Source organism: Corvus moneduloides, chromosome 3 (genome assembly GCF_009650955.1).
Source record: "Corvus moneduloides isolate bCorMon1 chromosome 3, bCorMon1.pri, whole genome shotgun sequence".
Taxonomy (NCBI): Eukaryota; Metazoa; Chordata; class Aves; order Passeriformes; family Corvidae; genus Corvus; species Corvus moneduloides.
In genome coordinates, this window is record NC_045478.1 from 39,438,420 (window position 1) to 39,457,699 (window position 19,280).

The 19,280-nt window shown below is 38.1% G+C and overlaps 1 protein-coding gene across 2 annotated transcripts in view; it reads right to left on the minus strand.

Moving 5' to 3' along the window:
- Positions 1-19,280, minus strand: part of MDN1 (midasin AAA ATPase 1) — a 93,453-nt gene that overhangs the window by 14,363 nt on the left and 59,810 nt on the right. The window contains exons 63-88 of one of the 2 annotated variants that reach the window (XM_032105052.1): positions 18,448-19,144; positions 17,316-17,474; positions 16,363-16,636; positions 15,153-15,388; positions 14,391-14,486; positions 14,057-14,151; positions 13,240-13,364; positions 11,957-12,103; positions 11,571-11,680; positions 11,049-11,122; positions 10,664-10,859; positions 9,063-9,219; positions 8,748-8,894; positions 8,202-8,328; positions 7,166-7,271; positions 5,955-6,070; positions 4,452-4,931; positions 3,705-3,931; positions 3,212-3,358; positions 2,811-2,983; positions 2,276-2,437; positions 1,999-2,136; positions 1,634-1,775; positions 1,232-1,401; positions 848-991; positions 77-209 (exon numbers count right to left, since the gene is read on the minus strand). In XM_032105052.1, coding sequence (XP_031960943.1) covers positions 77-209; positions 848-991; positions 1,232-1,401; positions 1,634-1,775; positions 1,999-2,136; positions 2,276-2,437; positions 2,811-2,983; positions 3,212-3,358; positions 3,705-3,931; positions 4,452-4,931; positions 5,955-6,070; positions 7,166-7,271; positions 8,202-8,328; positions 8,748-8,894; positions 9,063-9,219; positions 10,664-10,859; positions 11,049-11,122; positions 11,571-11,680; positions 11,957-12,103; positions 13,240-13,364; positions 14,057-14,151; positions 14,391-14,486; positions 15,153-15,388; positions 16,363-16,636; positions 17,316-17,474; positions 18,448-19,144 — 4,778 coding nt within the window. Of the gene's footprint in view, positions 1-76; positions 210-847; positions 992-1,231; positions 1,405-1,633; positions 1,776-1,998; positions 2,137-2,275; positions 2,438-2,810; positions 2,984-3,211; positions 3,359-3,704; positions 3,932-4,451; positions 4,932-5,954; positions 6,071-7,165; positions 7,272-8,201; positions 8,329-8,747; positions 8,895-9,062; positions 9,220-10,663; positions 10,860-11,048; positions 11,123-11,570; positions 11,681-11,956; positions 12,104-13,239; positions 13,365-14,056; positions 14,152-14,390; positions 14,487-15,152; positions 15,389-16,362; positions 16,637-17,315; positions 17,475-18,447; positions 19,145-19,280 lie in introns of both variants that reach the window. The other variant, XM_032105051.1, reaches the window with a different exon arrangement.

Here is a 19,280-nt window from a genome sequence, read left to right on the forward strand (position 1 = left end):
AAGGGTTCATGAACTGATTATTCCCTCCATTTCCATGTGGCTTTCATCTAGGAAATGTAGAGATTTTCAGCTGTACCTTCATCCTCCTCATCATCACTCTTCTCATTACTCTGCAGATTCAAATTATCAGGAAGGTCCAAAGGTTCAACTTCAGGCTCCTTTTCTTGCTGGCCATGATACGGATCTACTTCATTCTCATCATACTCACGCTGTCAGCAAAAGAATGGGGGAAAAAATAACAGGCATGTACTAAGTGGGAGGATAGGCAAAGATAAGAAATAAGATACTACTGTATTCTCTAGGACAGAGAAATACTGGATACAATATTACATTCTGATCAGTTAAAAGTGGATTTCCAGTGGTACACAGACTCATGCATTAAGAGCAGAAAGAAAAATTTCAGCAAATGCATTTGCATAAATTGGTGGTACTTAAAACCAGCATGTTTTGTGTTCAAAAGCCAGTTCTGAAACATTCTAAACAGAATATGCACTCTTGGAGATGCTAAATGCACACGGAAAAGGTGTTTCTGTTGCTAAACACACCAGAATTAGAGTTTTGAAGCTTTGACCATCAAAACATCAATTCACTGTAAAGCCTGTTTTGGCAGCCATTACAAGTTCAGGGTGCTGCAAAAAAAAAATTCTTTCTGGAATAAAAATCAGAAAATAAATGTATATTATAATGGATACAGTATGGTTTACTTTTAGCTCTGAAATGAACTAACTTTTTTTCAATGCACTTCACTATTAAAAAAAACCCATTTCAAATTCTGAGAAACACATGATATGAGCAACAGAACGTGGTTTAACAGCAAGATACTTCATGTAGTCCAAGTAATTTTTACCTCATCAATTTGTTCATGGATTTTCTCTTTATTTCCACTGTCCTCTTCCTGTTGCTCTTTTTCCTCATTCTTGGGAGGTTGTTTTTTATTATCCTTGTTTCCTATCCCCAAATTGTCATCTTTTGCAACAAGCTCTGAATCCTCCTATTAATAAATCCAAAAGACACTCAGTTATGTTACCTGCTTTTCAAAGTCTCAGTGACAAGACCATCTCCTACAGAAAAAAAAGACAACATTAAACAAAAGCCCTGAAACACTAAACAAAATTTAACTCCACTTCCTAAGGCCAAGAGCTCTGAGAGGCAATTCCCATTCTAGGTCACATTAAGTTAGCAGAGTTCAATTCCTTTGATACATTTTTCCCCCCACCCCTTTCCTTATTACCTCATCCATTCCTGGTCCAGTTTCTTCTGTTTTACTACTAGCATCTTCTTCATCATCATCATCTTCTTCATCCCCCCAGAGCCTTTCATCTAGTTTATCATCAGCTTCAGCATTATCAAGATTGCCCATCTGCTTATCCAGTTCCTCCTCTTCATCTGAATTTTCCTCATCTTCTGTGTACAGTTCAGAATGTGTTTCAGTACAGAGGAGGGAAAGCTAATGTTTTTGTTAACTTTATAAACAAATAAGCAATCATACTTTGAACCTTAATTTCATCACCCCATTCACTTAATTGATATATGCTGAAAAAGACACACATGCCCATGTTACAGAAAAGTGTCAACCTTTACTGGACTGATCTATAACTTTTCTTGTAAGTTTGCCATAGTGGAAGAACCAAACCTTTTTTCTCCCGTTCTCCATCATGCATCTTTCCTTCAAAGTCTTCAGACATTTCAATTGCGTTGTCTTCTCCTTCAATGTCTGGTTTAGAATCTTGATCCTCTTTCTCCTTCTCTTCACCCTTTCGAAAACTGTCTTCTATCTAAATCATTGGTAAAGCCAAAAATTACAATGGATCTTGCCTATATAGTAAAAGCTTAAGTATCACAACAATATTTGTAAACTGATATGCAAAGATGAAAGCCAAAATAAATAGGTGACTGAAGGTAACTTCATGTTTCTTCTACCCAAGACATCCACATCATGGATTTCAAGAGCTTTTCTAGTTTTGCTTCAATTAAACAAGAACAACCCCAAACACTTGCCTGATCTTCACTTTCTATTTTGTCGCTCACATCCTTCTTGCCTTCCCCTTCTCCAATACCACCATCCTCATAATCATGGAACTCTGTTGCTCCCTCTCCTGCTTCATCTTCAAGTAATTCTTTTGGCAGACAAAACCCCTGCAAAGGCAAACAGAAACTCAAAGCCTTCTTCAGTAGTAAGTTTAGTTACTTACTACTTAGCTTAGTTTCTACTCAAGACTCTTACACATTAAATATATGCTTGCCATATACCCACTGTTATCTCTTAATAACTTACCTTTAGGGCAAGCTCTGTAAAAATGCTGGTTAGAACAGAAAGCAATTTTCCAGTACTCCTGTGAGATGCCAGTGAAACGGTGAGGTAGAACAGGATGAGGTCTGAGTACTTGCAGAGCATGGGCTGTAGACGCACCAGCAAATAGCAGGACTGGTTGAAGAACTGCAGTTAAAAAACAAGAAGAGCTGTCAGTCATTATTTGTACTTAGTGACATGCACCTCAGAGAGGGTCATGATAGTGACTATAAAGAAATGCTCAAAGCAGAAATATCAGTAAGTGAGTTTAAGTACAATTTCTACAGTTTCTGGAGCTTTTCTAGATTTTTCACAAAACCAAAAACTTTGTCTTCTTACTACAGAAATGTCTGACTTTTGCACTACAGAAGACTACCTTTATTTGTCCACAGTTTCTCACATGCTTCTAGTTTTAAGGCACTGGGCAAGAAGCGACGCACATTGAACCACCAAAGTAGTTCACAATTCCAAATCTCTTGAGACTCCTAAGCCAATAAACTCTTGAAAAGAACAATTTTACCTTATGTTTATATGAAGTACAGTCTTCCCTGTAATATTTCAGGCTCTCCAGGAGCTCTGAAACACCTAAAATTGCCTTCTGCACATGTAGAGACTCCAAATCAGCAGACAGATCTTCATCCAAAAGTTTAGTTATATGTCCAGCTTTAACCACATCAAGTAAGGCCGCATCCTCTTTGTTTGAAATACATGAAAAAAATGGAGATCAAGTCAGACAATCTAAAAATGTCATAGTAAGAAATCTGGATATATCTACCCTCTCTGTTTAAATACACAACTTCTCTTAAAATAGCAATTTCTTTGTGTATGGTACCTCTGACACACACACACAATTTAAGAAATTTTAAGGTTTGCATTGTTTAAACTCTTCTGCTCCCCACTCAAGTATATTGACAAACTTACCATTTTCCTCTGAAGATTTTTCTTCCTCTTTTCCACCTTCCTGTTTTCTCTCTACCAAACACTGAACAGCATACAGAACAGCACGGATAACAGTCTCCACTTTTGTTGAGAATTGCTCCACAAACTCTTCATCCGACTGTTGATTTCCTTTTGAACCGTAACATAGGCAGTTTTACAAAGAAACACATCAGATTACAAGTTCCTATGTTTCCTTTATGCAAGGACAATGACAGCACTATGCAATTTTTACTACCCAGTTCTACCAAAATATCCTTGCTAATCCTGATCTTCAACATGGTGCAAGATCTGTCACTAACAGAGATGGTAAAAAAATAATACTGCACAAATAAAGTCTGGACTAAATTTTGAAAGTTTGAATTTCATGAAGTTTTTGGATAACAGAAGGAACACGGGGCCACCTTCAGCAACAACCACACTAATAAATTGTGTCTTTACCAACGTTACAAATCAGGTAGAGAAATATTATCCTTACCACTGCAATTTGACACAGAAGCAAGAAGCTGTGTTCTCCAGGCTGTGAAGTCTGAAGACGTGTTATTAACTTCTTCTTGTATATACTTCAGGCTCTTGATGAGGGCCATCTGATTTGCAGCTTCCCTGTCTTGCCCATTTGGAAGAAACAGGGACTCTATGCTTTGTAACTGGGCTGAGACTTCCAGCAAACAACTCACAGCTGATGCGCAAACCTCAAAGTCTCTCCTGCAACAGAAATACCATAATACTGAAAGAAGAACAAACAGCCCAATTTAAGATTAAACCTTTTCTGGGGCATGGATAAGGGAGAGGCAGCCTATCTCCATGAATTTATTAAATAAAAGGTCTGACAACAAGCTTATATTCACACTGTTTGAAGCAGAGAGAAAATTAGAAGATTGTTATTAAATAGGCTACAAATTTCTTTTAAAATGAAAATTTCTTCATTAAATTTTTATTTGAAATTCACCTCATTAGCTAAGGAGCTATGGGGATAAAATCCTGAGAGACCAAAGACAAAGTGGGAAGCTGAGATGGAAATCTTTTTGACTTGTCAGGGGAGTGGGAGAAGACATACATTTCTTTAAAGAGTCAGGCACTGCATTTTGCAAAAAAAAATGAAAGGAAAAATGTTTGAAGAGCATCTGAACCCACTTTTCAATATATGCATAGGCAAAAATTTTCAAAATGACTTCACATATTATGTGAACATAAAACAGAAGAGATGTTCATGTGTAGAACTCACCAGGAATAAAAGGAGGTCTCACGTGACTGTTGTCTTACTCGGTCCACTTCTGCTTTCATGGCCTTTACATTTGCCATCGTTGCAGTCAGTTGTGTAGCTACCTGCAGCCACAGCTGATCCTTATTTCGCATTCTGCATCCAGGAGGCAATTGCTCAGTTGTTACTGGAGACAAGTGTTTTAGATCTGAGGGAATCAGGTCAGGTATTCCTGCAAGAACATTTCCCATTTCAGGTACTGAATTCTGAAAAATATTGGGTTTGACATCGGTCCTTTCACTCTCATTGGACCTGGCTGACTCTTCTTTTGGGCAGCACTGGATAAACCAAGACAGATCCTCAAGAACCATCACGCACTGCATGGAAAGTTGCTGCAGTCTGTCTGTCCATTGTTGAATACTGTCTTGAGGAGGAAATGCTGAATTGTAGTCTCTGTCAGCAGTCAACGTAGAATCTATCTCTTGTATACAACTCAGGAAGTTCCTAGTTAAAAAGAAAGAAGGAGAAGTTATAATCACTGAGTTTTATGTTGTACTTCCTTTTTAAAAGCTCTACCTTTAACTAAATTAATTTAAAAAAAAATCTAGATAATAACCTCTCCTGGAAAAACTAAAAAAATAGTTTTCTCTTTTTTTTTTTATAAGTTGTTTAATTAGTGGTTTTTTCCCTCCCTGAATTATGAAATACTCCAAAACCCAGGAAATCTGATTTGCTATGAAAGTCATAGTAATGCAGATAAGTGTCCTGAAAATTTTACTATTCCTGTGACTGTAAAGCTGAAGAGTTTGTTTAGTTGGGTTTTTTTATTTGTTTTTTTCAAGTTTCCTGGGGTTAGAATAAATTTTGCACCTGTAATCTCCGGTCCAGAATTCCTTCTCTGTACAAAGGTACTAGCTCCTAACCTGACTTCAGAAAGTTTTGTGGATTACAGTGTGCTGAGCACAAATATGCTCAACAAAGGTGGTGTCTGCAATCACTCTGATGACTCAAGCAATGGAGTGAAAAATCATATCAAGTAAGAAAGAGTCTTACTTTTCCTGTTACAGTTTTGACACAACATTTAGTATGTCCCACCTTTCTAGAATTTTTCTTTGTAAGCTGTTGATGCTTTATTTATTTTGGCTCAAAATACCACCCAGATCATTTATTTGGCCCAGGTCAAGCCAACAACTTGAATGTGAACAAAATTAACTTAGGCCAATACCAAATGAGAGAGATAAAACAATCTGTAAGTTTAATGGTTTAACTGTGAAATTAACTACAGGAATTGTTTCACATATATGCCTAACTTGTTTTACAAAATTATTTTGATTCCAAAATACTGGCTGCAGTGATAGGATAAACTTAAATCTTTTCTATCTAGGTTTAAATGAGGGGAGGATAAACATAGGGAAGCAGAGGAAAAATTTGTTATTCTCTTCTACCTTATTTTCCATCTTTCTTGAACTGATGTGCTTACTGTGAAAACTTCTTGCCAACATTTAAATGCTGGAAGATGGAAAATACCTCAGTAAGATCCACTGTTCTGTCAATGCAGTAAGAGATCGCCTCTGTCTCACAAGCATCTGCATGAGGTGTGCAGTGAACCCTTTGCATCGTTCAATGCTACCTAGTCCAATATCCTAAACAAAACAGAGACAGAAAAAGTGGGAGGGAACAGTCAGATAAACAACCAGACAACAGCATTCTCTGTGCCTCCATTTCACTGAGCAGACTGAAAGATTATGGTTTAATTGAACAAGTCTTAATATACAGACTAGAGTTACAATTATTAGTTTCCCCATCTTCATCTTTTCTGCATCTTCTATATATCCTGCATACAAATCTGACTTTCAAGTAACTTCTGCAATAGTCACATTACACATCACTCCACTGCAGCAATTCGTATCAGGAATTTAGTTCCAGTATTAAATCTACCTTTTATAAGTAATGATTAAAATCTGAAGAGATACCAGTCTAAATACTTTACATTCATGACCACTGCTAAAACCATTCAATTCATTTTACCAGATACACTGACAATTACTTTCACTCCTTTCATTAGAAGGGGGTCACATCGTAAGGCTCAGAATAAATGCTCACAACACAAAGCATAACTGATCACAGTCATGTTCCACTATTTGTATCCAATATCAGGTGTGACTTTGTAAGATCATGTTGTAAAACAAGGGGTAATGCATAGTGAGAGGAAGAGCATCTGGAAGAGACACTTTGTTTCTGAAATGCTGCAAAAGTGGTTCTGGTTTGGCAGAACTCATTTGTCTGTTCTACTGATTTTAGACCAATCTTTAAATGAAGAAATATATTGGCAATTCTTGTGCTGGACACAGACTTCAGTTACGCCCAATTATAAATATCAACTGATTTCTTCACGAACACCAAATAACATTGGGTTTATTTTCCTTACAAGTTTGGATTCAGCATTTCATGAGTTCCTTCATGCACAACAAGTAGCAATTTGGGATCTGATGGGATGAAAGACATTGTACACTGAACAGATCATTAACTTCTTTCCCTAAACCAATTTTGTCCCTTCATAAAACAGCAGGTTTTCACATGCTGCATTTAAGGAGTGGTACAAAAGTGTCATATTTAATATCATATTACACAACATAGCATAATCTCCCATCACCTTTTTACTGCTAGGAAATTTCAGTCCAAGCTGGTAAAATGAAGTTAACAGAATTAAGATTCTGTTTTTACTTTGCTGTTTTTACCTTGGCAGGTGCTAAGAATGCTGTCTGGAGCCGAGAGTGACGTGCAAGTGACCGATAGAAGTACTTCTGGCATCCATCCCAGCCAGAAGAAATCTCTGTCAGCAACCTGGCAGAACACAAAGAGGTCTGGTATTAAAAAGTACCTCAGCATGCTGGAGCCACCAGGTCAGCTCTTCACCTCAACAGTTTTGCTTGAAATTTGTTGTTTTGCAAATGCAATCATCTTGCAATTCTTCATTTTATCTAAAAATATTCTAATCTTAAGAAAACATTAAATTTTTAAAATAAACTCTAAGGAAACCAAATGGCAATAGCAGCAAGATCACCATCTTTGAATACCATTTAATGCTTAATTAGTGATACTGTTTTTCTTCCCCTCATGCAAATAAATCCAGCTTCACACGGAAGCTTTTCTTTTGGCCCTGATGCAAGGTACCATAAACTAAACCCTTACAGCCCAGAAGGACAACAGCCAGCATGTCTCAGTAACAAAAAAAAAGCACTTGTTGACAGAGAAACAAAAAAAAAAAAATCTGAGAAACCATCTTTCCTCTAAGAAAGTTTTTCTGTTAATGCCCACTTCCAAGAATTTGCATTTTCTCCTGAAATATGCCATTATTTAATGAAGACAAAACAACGAAGTAATCCCTGACAATCACAGCTCACCTTCAATAAAATCACTAGCAGTTTACACTCTAATATAATGCTAGCAAAGCACCCCAGGCAAGGCTGGACAGTGGAGGGCCAACTGAAATCTAATTCATGGAAAGAATGAAACTGAGGGTACAGTTGTTGAAGTGCAAATTAAAAAAAAAAAAAAACAACCAAAAAAAACCAAAAAAAAACCCAAAATGAAAAAAACCCAAATCCTTGCTCAGTTGCACATACCAAACTGAGAAGTAATAGAAGGAAAGGAATATGCAAAATCCTAAATGAATTACCATCCAGAAATCCAGTCTAAATCAACAAGCAATAAATTCCATGTACTACAGCTGCAATTCACACAATCTGAGGATAAAAAGTCCTGTGTACATACGTGGCATCCAGTTCATGTGTACAATTCACTGCAGCCAATGCACTACACAAGTCCAGTGGACGAAGGTAGAGAACTTCCTGGTAGTCTTTGGAACGGGACCAAGACAGACCTTTCCGGTACGACAAACCTGGAACAGTATTTGAGCACACATCCTTCCATGCCCTCGTTCTTCACATGAAAAATGTCACTCATACAGTTGGTAGTAAGATATCAAATGTTCTTATTTTGACAAGTCTTTGAACATGCTGCAAGTTTTGTAATGTAAGAACACATTGTAGCTGAGCTATCTTGAGCTGAACACAGCCGAACAAAACAGCTGAAATAAGACTAACAGACCTGTGTGCATTTAGGACTTTTCACTGCCCCACGTCCTTTAAGAAGGTTGAGTTAGGGATCATTTTTAAGACATGAAAAGGCTGATGAATGAGGAAGGTAAAGGTGTTACCTGTCATCGTATTATGGTGGGTTTAGATGTACTGGCAAAGATAGTAAAATGCTCAAGAACTCTGTACTTTTAAATCAAGTCCATTTTTAGTCAAAGCTCACCTGTTTTAGCAAGGCTTTTAAAGAGATCTGACAAAGCCCGTTGCTTTTGCATCTGAATATGTTTTGCCTCGGATTTCTGCTTCTCCTTAGTTGCTGTCTGGTCAAATGTTAAATTTTGCAGTTCAGCTACAGAAACAATAATACCACCTGTATAGAAGACAGCAGACAAAGGTAAGAGATTGAAAATTTCACGTACACAAAGCAGCTGTGCAAAGACACTCTAGGAAGATGACTATATATCTGCACTTTTTCCTGGTTTGTTCCATTTATGTTATAGATGTCAATTGTGGTATGGAAATCACAAGAAAACCTAACCTGTGAACTGGTCGAGATTTTCCACCAGGCTTAGGAATGAATTATTTTCTGTAACTGCTGTACACATTTTCTTCATTTTTTTAGTAAGCTTAGACAGACGATACTGAAGAGATTCTGTACGAAATGTAATGCCATCCTGACATTCTGGGAGTGCCCTCTGAAAAAAAAAATGAAATAAAATTATACACAAATATTCAAAGCTCTCATTTGATCACTAGGCGTAAATCACTTTAAAAAAAGGGCTAAATTCATCTGAAACCCCAAAACATGCTCATGTGATTCTTTCATCAGTTCAGCACCAATACTCGAGAAGAATTATAATACATGTATGTCAGGCAGACATTAGTTTTGAAAACAGTCAAGCAAATGAAAGACGCTACGATCTTACTGTCTTAGGCATTTGTCATTACCTCCATGAAAAAAGTAATCACTGCTTCAGGTCAGCTTCCTCTGCCTTCCAAGTTTAAAGGCATTCCCCTAAATCACTAATGCCCTCAGGATGCCAGGTAAGAACACCCTCACTTACTTTCCACGAGACACGAATTTTGTTCTTAAAGAACAACAAAACCAGCGCGCAAGTAGAAATTATTAAGTAACAGAATTAATTCCTCAGCACATCCAAAGCTAATCCTTTTGTTCGATTTATGTTTGCATGCATCTTCTTTAAGGAATGAAGACAACGTGAAGTGAAACCAACAACCTTGTTAACTATCAATAATAGGCTTACAAATCACTGACCAACAAACCAAACCCTCAATCAATCAAACACGTTAGATTTGCATTAGATTTCTGCCTCCTTGCTCTACCCTCCTGTACAGGACACGAGCAAGACCAGCCCTGCTCCTGGTCTGAAGAAACTGAACAAAGCTGAGTGTAACTCAGCATTTCCCACTCACCACCAAATTCTGATGAGTTATGACTGTCTCCTTGCATCTTGTTAATAAAAACTAACGATATGAGTAGGAATTCTTTCAGGAAGAAATTTACCTGGCTTCCTCTCTGAGCTGGGCAAATTAATTAGAGACATACTAAACTGACGCTCTGGGGAGCAGGATTTACCATGCATCAGCTTGTCCAAGGCAAATGTTCACAGTCCAGTAACTGTCAGCCAACAGCAAACATATGACAGTGTAGTGCATTCCCCTATCAGTAGCCAAGCCGAAAGTGACTTAATATTTAATCAGAGCTTATATACACAAAAATCCCACAGCTACACGATTGTTTATTTGGGCCCTTGTTTAGAAAAAAATAACAACTTCAACTCCCAGGCTATTTTACTGCACTAATAGTAGAGAAGTAACAAATTGCTGCAGACAATATGTAAGCAAATTGGAGATGAAATGTGTGACTGCCTCATCTCTCTATCAGAGCACAGATATAGCACCAGATCAGTACAGACCATGCTTGTCATTCCATGCTGCATTCCCACCCATCTGCAGTGTTGCGTAACACTGAACACAAGTAAGACCAAAGAAGTTTATGATATATTCAACAGATTTGACACTTACATAAGACCTTCCTGAATAAATCAGTGAAAAGCAACATATAGATGAGAACACAGAAAATATTCTTCCCACACTTAGAATAACTCATTCAGTCACCTTGGTAACATCTGTTCTAGCAGACAGAACCTTTCTTAATGTGTTGTTTAGCCTCTGAATTTTGGTTTCTTTGTCGTCAGATTCTTCTTGCTTTTGCATGCAGTCCAGCTGCTCTTCCTTACCAATTTCCACCAAGGCAGGCCGACATGGCTCATCCAGAACAACTTCAAACTTCTTCATGAATTTAAAGAGGGTTCTAATTACCAAATGAAAGCAAAAATGTTACTGGGTTTTGTAATCCTGGAAATCTCTCAGCTGCTGGAAATAAATGTTTCCACTGTGTTATGAGCAGAAGAAACATTTCTGCATTCAAATGCAACATCATAGAGAAATCATCTAGAAGGAAGGTTCAAAATAGGGAGCTTAATTTTAAGTTCTGGCTTACCTCCGTATTTTTTCAACTGATTGCTTTATAGCCCAGAAGCTGACATCATTCCACCTGGAAATCTTCACAAATTCCTATTGGGAAAATGAATAATTAGTGGGATTACTTATGTAAATGAAATGAAGTATTTCCCTATCAAAGATGATCTTTAAACCTAATAAGCTATGATGATCTGGTAGTCTTAAAATGCAAGACATTTTAGTAAGTGAGAAAATTATTGCACAGGCATCTTATTAATAAAGTGTTTGCACTGCATAAAAACTGCTGCATAGCCAAATGTTATGAAATCCAAAGGGGCTTCACCACTGGTAGAAACCTGCAGGGATAAATGGGAGTGATCAAACCTTAAAGCCTTCAATCAACTCATCCCCCACCTCAAAAATAAATTCTTGCCAAAGAAAATGTGAAGTTTAGTAGGGATTACAGTGGCCAACAGAGCTATTATAGACAAATTCAAATTGTATCTGCTCCACTGTCCCTTTGATTAGGCCGATACATTGTCCGAGCCAAGTTTCCTTTTACCTTAAGTTCCTTTTCTATGGGTTGACGAAGTTCAGTGATTTTGGCCTCAACACACTCTGAAAACTGCTTATAGTAATTGTATAGATTCCACAGGATGCTGCACAGAACATCTAGAAGTGAGAAGGGACAGATAATAATAACAATAATACTAATAATCATTATCATCCTTCTTTTACCAGAAGATATTCTTCAGTACCATTACAATAAATGCACCCCTGTTCTTTTTGGAAGTTTAGCAACACCACAAGGTGGGGTAAATTGACCAACAGGAAAACAGCATCATTGGTTTGTGTTCTACTTAGGAGCTTAGTGACCTGTTTGGAAAGTCTGGAACACTTGATGGCCAGACTGCTGGACAGATAACACAGATAATGCTAACAACTTACCCTTTTCAGCTACTTGAGGCAACAGCAATACATGGCAGTGAAAAACCAATAGTGCTTGGAGCCGTGCATGAAACTCTCCGAGAGTAGAGCCTTCAATGAAAGCCTGTAAGGTGCTGACCAGCGTTTTCAGATCCATTTGCTCAGTTCCTGAACATTGGACCAGAAATTTAGAAAGAAAGTGAGAGAAAACAAAAAAAACCCCAGAAGATCTACATGAAAATTGTTGTCTGCTCTTTCTAAACTTTCACCTAAATATTGTATCTCGATTAGGAAAAGTTCAAAACAAAATAGGACAGGGGCAGAGAGGGGAAGAATTCTGATTTAATAAGTAAAACCAACAAATGCCACACAGGGCAAAGGACAGGGAACAAGAAGCAGCATTAAGATATTGACTGAGAAGGTCAGTTATATGTCCAATTGCAGAGTCAGTGCACTGAGTATTTACAGAATACTTGCTATTATCTATGAATGAATGAATGAATGGCTTTTTCAGTCAGGATGAGCCCTACTACAAATTAGTCACTGCCAGTTTCTTAACTCCTCAAAGTCATGAGGACAGAAACAGATCAGAAGAATCTGGTAGAGAATACAGTGTCTTTGGAGTATTACCTATGGAAGAAGACATGTGGTCCCCTTGGAGATGTAATATAAGCTAAGAATCTGAAGCTCATCAAGTGCATTAAGTAGTCATGAGATTGGAAACTCGACCTCAAGCCAGAGGATACTGCTTTCATCTTTACAATTCCATTAAATATGGGGGAGGCAAGGTACTGCCCCTCATTCCCCTATTTTATGTAACATGAACACGTGCGGACAGATTTGCTAAGAACAGTACATACCAAAACCTACCTATTCTAAGAATACTTTAGGCTTTATACAGAATGTTAAAAGCAGTTCAGCTGGGATGAATTATGCTTTCTGCAGCTAAAAAAACCGAGGTGCCTTTTCCAGTTGCAGGTGGAGGCCTCCTACCCTCCAGATCTGTTTGAAATGTTTGTATGTGCATGACGACATACAGCTATCACAATTCTACTTTCTTTTAGATACTTTTTAAAGACATCTTTTCTTTACATTGCAACACCGGCCCTATGAGCCACCAAGTTGTTTCAGAAATACAAAGTTCACTCCATATGGAAGACCCTACACAGTCATGGAATTTACTGTAGGGCAAAGAACTATACCTGAAAAATGCCTTGTCAAATTCTGGCATTTAGGACCTTAAACATATATCCTTAGTAATCACTAGAACTGCATCACACATTCATTTTAAGGCCAGCACTTACCTTCTGTGTTTGCCTCTGTCTGTTCTTGAACATACTTCTCAATCATCTGATAGATTGAGAACCAGTGCTTTGTGGATTTCTCCACATGCTGCTTCATAATATTGTCCAAACTTACTGACCAGCAACTAGAAACAATAAGAGAGGAGATAAATCAAAAATATCAGGGGTAGTTTGTGTTCAAAACAACAAAAATTTGTTTTCTGTTTCTATTTAACTAATGGAAAATGTAACAGGATGAAAGAATCTGCACATAGGCTTATATACATACATTACATACACACATATCAGCATATATACAATCAACTCCTGAGGATCATTGTTTTGGCAACATTATTAAATATGTGAGAAGAAATTATGGAATGGTAAAGCAAAATCCATCAGAGGCAGATTCAAAAGTTTCTTTTCTCAGAAACTGAGGTGGACTTGTAGAATTCCTGATTGGGACATACTGTGGCTATAAAAATTTTACATGGTCTTAAACAGGAGACTGGACAATAATTTTTAAGTACAATTTAATGATGGTTATTAAACAGGAAAAGACCCTGCAGGGTCAGGAAACCCTAGGATGAAAACAGGAGAGCATATGTAAAACATTGCTTCTACTTCTCCTAAGGCAAATACATAGGGCCTGGATATGCTCATTCTGAGCCACTACAAATCCTCGCTGGAGGTTTCTTTTCCCCCCACATTTTCACTATGACAGATGCACAGAAGCATGTTCCAGGATTAAGGCAATTCTGTGTTGGAATGTGCTTCCATATGGAGATGAAAAGCTTACAGTATCTAAGGAAAAGCAGCATGGAAGGACAGTTCTTACTTCAACTCCAATCTACGCCACTGAATAATCAGTTGTGTGACCAGATCAAGATGCTTCTGCAAGGACAAGGCTCGACTAGCATTTTCCTCCCAGTCCTGGAAAAGAAAAGTTCCCCTTTACACAAAGCCAGAAATTAGTCACTGCCTGGCAAGACTCATGCATTACTCTGGATTACTGGGTTCTTGCTCTTGAAACTTTCAGCATGGAGTAAGTTCACTTCCCCAAATCCTGTCAAGCAGACAGCTTTCACGTACTGTGTTTGTAACATGGTACCAAATACAGGTAAGGAAGCATAAAAGAGAAAACAAAGCTTTTCCTTAGCCTTTTTTCTTACCTGTGCCTTTGCAAGAAGAATCTCCAAGCCATTCAGAAACTTTGAGAGAGGACTAGAAAGTGGAAAACTCCGGATTCTGTCCATCACAACTAACAGCTGCAGAATAAAAACAAAAGCATTCAGCCCATAGTAAATGCACTTTCAACAGAAGAAGCCGTGAAATTGAGTTAATTTCTGTTAGCATAACCATTCCCCACAAGAGATAAGGATTCTCTTTTTTTTTTTTTTTACATTTTTAAACTGCTTTCTCAATTTAGTATAAGCTCACTAGTTCAGTAAGGCCAATGCACTCGGGGAAGGTAGCACGAATGACCTAACGCAGAGTTCCTATAGAATCTGAGTTTCTACATTACTCTAAGAAATGTAACCTGAGGACCACATAGATCCCATAAGAGAGACTAAAAATAATTATTCTAAAGCATTATGAAAGAAAGAACTTCGGAAAAAAACAGGAGTAGAAACAGCAAGACCCTAGGGATCTTTGAGCTATGGAAGTCTGAAGATTGCTTAAAGTTCTAAGTTCAGAGTTGGCAGAACCCCACCTAACATTTCATAACTAAAATAGAACAGCTAATAATACCTATACCTTTTATGAATAAACAGGTATGACTTCAGAACATCTGCATAAGTAATACAGACAACATCTACGCAAGCATATGAATGTGTATGCACATGTCTATGCATATCTATAGACGTATTTACACCTAAATGCAATCCTAAAATGCTCCAGCTTCCCCCAAACATTTGCTGAGGTGTTTTTACCTGCACAAGTACAGGATGCTCTGGCCATTCCTGCAGTAGCCCATTTATTTCTTTAGCAAAATTGTCAAGTACAGGTTGGCACTGTCGGACTTGCTGAATATTGGGATGCTGGTAGAAGTCATATGGGCCATCTTGCTGCAGCACAAGATCTGAAGCTACTTCCTCAAAAAAGGTATTGTGAAGAAGAGTGCTAAGCAGAAGTTGGCTTCCCAAAAGACTGTCATTCATTTCAGCACCTAGGAAGCAAGTAAGGATGACATCACACATGCTATTAATTCTTATTTCAGTTGAATAGATAAAGTTGGGGTTTTTTTCCCCCTGTATCCCAAGCCTTAGCATGTTATCTTTTACAAGGATATAGTACTATGTCACTGGAACAATGAGATGGAGTATAGAACACGAGACATACTTAGAGTTTATATTCTCTATTTTATCAAATTTTTCTACAGAAGTACAACCAGCATTCTAAACGTGGGCTGTGATCCTATCAGAAAAACACAGTTCCTCTGTATGTAAATTCACGTCAAGAGATATTACTATAAAACTAGTAGGAAGGCTCTGTGGAAAAGTAATCCAACATACAAAAAAACTCCCACATAGATTACACCTCAGGTGCAAACACAAAAGTAAGGCACTGTAGAAACATCAGCCCTTATCTGCTTCATTTTAATTGCACACATGCACTTATTACATCAGAACTGAAATATACAGCTCTGCTTTGAAAAGTGATGATTCTGAGTTCTCACAGATTGTTAACACAATTGACACATCAAGTTTTCCAAAATTCAGGGTGGAAAAAAAAACCCCGATGCCATTTTTCTTTTCAACTATATACATAAGCTAAATTGAAACCAATTGTTTAATGAACTTCATTGCAAAATTTACTTCTGGGAAATTTCTTCAAGTGCTTTATCTTCCACAGGACTATGTAGATCCATGTGATCAAAATGTCACTCAGTATTCAATACATTTTTAAATTGTGTTGGTCTTCTGTATTACCAAATGGAATTAAAAAAATGCATAAAAGAATAAAAATCAAAGCATTCCATAAGACAATTCTGAACTTGGGGCAAATTCTTTGGAAAAAGAAAATTCAGGTTTGTGCATTTTCACCATAATATGTGTGTTTCATGGCCTGTAATGCAATTATTTTTAGACAAATCGTTACAAATCTAAACCTGCATATCTGAAATACTGCTAGCAGTCTTACCAATTAAAGGATAGAATTGTGACACCAGGCATGCACCAGTCTGATAGCAGGAAATAAATGTACTAAAATAATGCTTGGCCTGATGAGAAGGCAGACTCTGTTGATACCACAGGGATCGAGCAAAGTTTAAGCACAACTGTTGATGAACCTTCATTACTGTTTGCATAGAGCTCTTGGACAAAAGGGCTCTGTTAATTTCCAGCTGGTCTTCCACTGGATCTTCGGTTTCCATTTTTTCTTCTAGGCTTGGCTGAGCTGTGATATCTTCAAAGTCCTGCAAATTACATGAAAATCAAAAGTAAATTTTAATTTCTTCCTTTAATGCCTCCTCTCCCTATCTCCTTTTTTGGTTTTTTTTTGGCATTGCAAGGACATGCTAATGATTTGCAGCTGGTACCATACAGACAGACTGCGAGTCTGAAACAGAACACAGGTGTACAGAACATTTCAGGGCATAACTACAGCAGGCAAGTGTGCAGTACAGTGATCCCTGAGCTGCTGCCAACTAAACCCCTTTTCAGAAAACACAGCAGCTGTGTCTGCTGGTAAACCACCTCAACACTGTGTGGTTGCTTGAGGACCTGAACTGTTCTCTCCCAGCTGCTTTATTTAATCAAGGAGATCAGCCTTCTCCATAGGTAGTAGGACCTCAGATGACTTTACTTGCTAAATTAATAAAATTCCTGATTTTTACAAGTAACTACATTATCATTCAGTTATATAACTTGGGATTATTCACCCAACCACAGTACTGGAAATTAATCCCAAAAACTTTTTGCAGTCAGAAGATAAAATAAACCACAGGCGCGTAACTTAATACCTATCAAAATCTACCCCCATCCGGCTTTTGGTTGAAGGAAAAACTGCTTCATTCCTCATGTCATTAATAGCATGTATTTTCAGGAGCAACTTCAGATGTAATTTTTGTATTTCTTAACAGTTACAGCTATTACCTTTTCATGAAAAGGAAATCTCTTCCTAAATTCTTCTTCTTCTTCTTCCTCACTCTGTCCTTTCCCATGACTTTTACTCCTGTATCTGTACAGGCTGCGTTCTATTGCCTCCTGCTCTTGGGCACGGCGTTCCTGTTCATCCCATTCATTTACAATTGCCTAAGGAAACACAAAGCAGGATGCTTCTACACAAGTTAACATTTAAAATCATCTCCTATTCCTTCAACGGGGCAGCATCTATTTTGCTTGGCTCTTCCCTCCTCTGTGGCCTACAATAGTAGAAATCAAAGCCATCCAACATTTGTGAACTGCCCTCTTAACAAGCTAATGAGGTAAATGCAAAGACAACAATATGCAACAGAGTATTCAACCAAATTCTAGTCTCCTTTCTTAAACATTTTATAAAGAAACACTACAAAGTTTGCTTTGGGGTGTTTTTTTCTTTGTGTCCCCATTTTTGGGTTTTGTTATTTGAAGTTTTTCTTATATAAATAAAATCTTTGGTAATTGTTACAGGCTCTAATTTTATGCCTTGATAAATCCAAACAAGTTAATCCAGTATTTTAGATTATCTTTTACAATTAAGTGGGAAAAATTTAGAAAATTTTAAAGAACATCATACTAATGATTATCAAGATAAGGACCTCTAAAGATCATCTAATCCAACCCCTCTAACATGGGCAGGGACATCTTTCAGTAGACAGGTTGCTCAAAGCCCCATCCAATCACTCTCAAACACTTCCAGGGTTGCAGCATCCACAACTTCTCTGGACACAACCTGTTGCTGTGTCTCACCATCCACATTTTAAAACAATTATTTTCATATCCAATCTAGATTTACCCTCTTTCAGTTTAAAACTGTTATGCCTTGTCCTACAAGCCTTGGTAAAAAGTCTCCTTCCATCCTTTTTATAAACCCCTTTTATATACTGAAAAGCCACAACAATGTCTCCTCAGAGACATCTCTTCCTCCAGCTGAACAACCCAAACTCTGTCAGCCTTCATTCATAAGAGAAGTGTTTCAGCCCTCTGATTTCTGTGGGCCTCCTCTAGACCTGTTTTAAGAGATCCACATCTTCCACAGGGGACAAGTTCAGTGCAAGAATTGCAGTTACGGGCAACCAGAGCTTACCCGACACAGATGTCTGAAGAGCTGCAGAGATTTCTGGTCCATCTCTCCTCTGGATAGTACATGGCATCGAAGATGCAACAAAGCATTCACCAGGAGTTGTTCCAGAGCTGGGCAAGGCTGTTCAGTTCCCTCAGATCCTCCTTCAGAGTGCTTCAGAGAGAACTTTTTAAGTCCATTAAGTACCCCAACTGAATTCACTGAGCATAAAATTTCTGCCCGAGCAAAGTAAGTAGGAAGGGCATGGCCAACAGAAGGAAATGCCAACAAAGAAGTGAGGAGGTTGGTGAGATCAGCTGGGCACACAAAGCTCTGCAGCATTGCACACGCTTCAGAAGCCACTAACCGCATGCCATGTTGCAGCTGCACGATGGCAGCTTGGAGCGGAATGATGGCATCAGGGAATGCAGCATACTCCTCTGCCAGGTGTTTTCTAAACTGATGGTGTGACTGTTGCCACGATGCTTCTTCGTTTAACAGGCTCTGTACAGCCTGCAGTGATTTAGGTCTCTCTCCACGGAGGAACTGCAGAAGGCGGGCTAGAAGGTCTTGGACTGAGGAAACCCGTGCTATGCTGTTGATGTACTGGTGAGCCTCCTGGTACAAGCAATCATACAGTGGAGCTGGAGGCCTGAAGGCCTTCCTTCTAGAAAGGCTGCTTATCTGCTCTTTCAGCCTTTGCATTCTTTCATGCAACAGTCTGTTAAGAAATAACATTGACCAGTTTAGACATAGAAATATGGTTCATACAAACCTGTTTAAACAGCTCTAACGTAACAGTTAGCTAAAGAGGAAGATTAATCAGAAATACTCTGCTACTTTGTGCAAAACAGCAA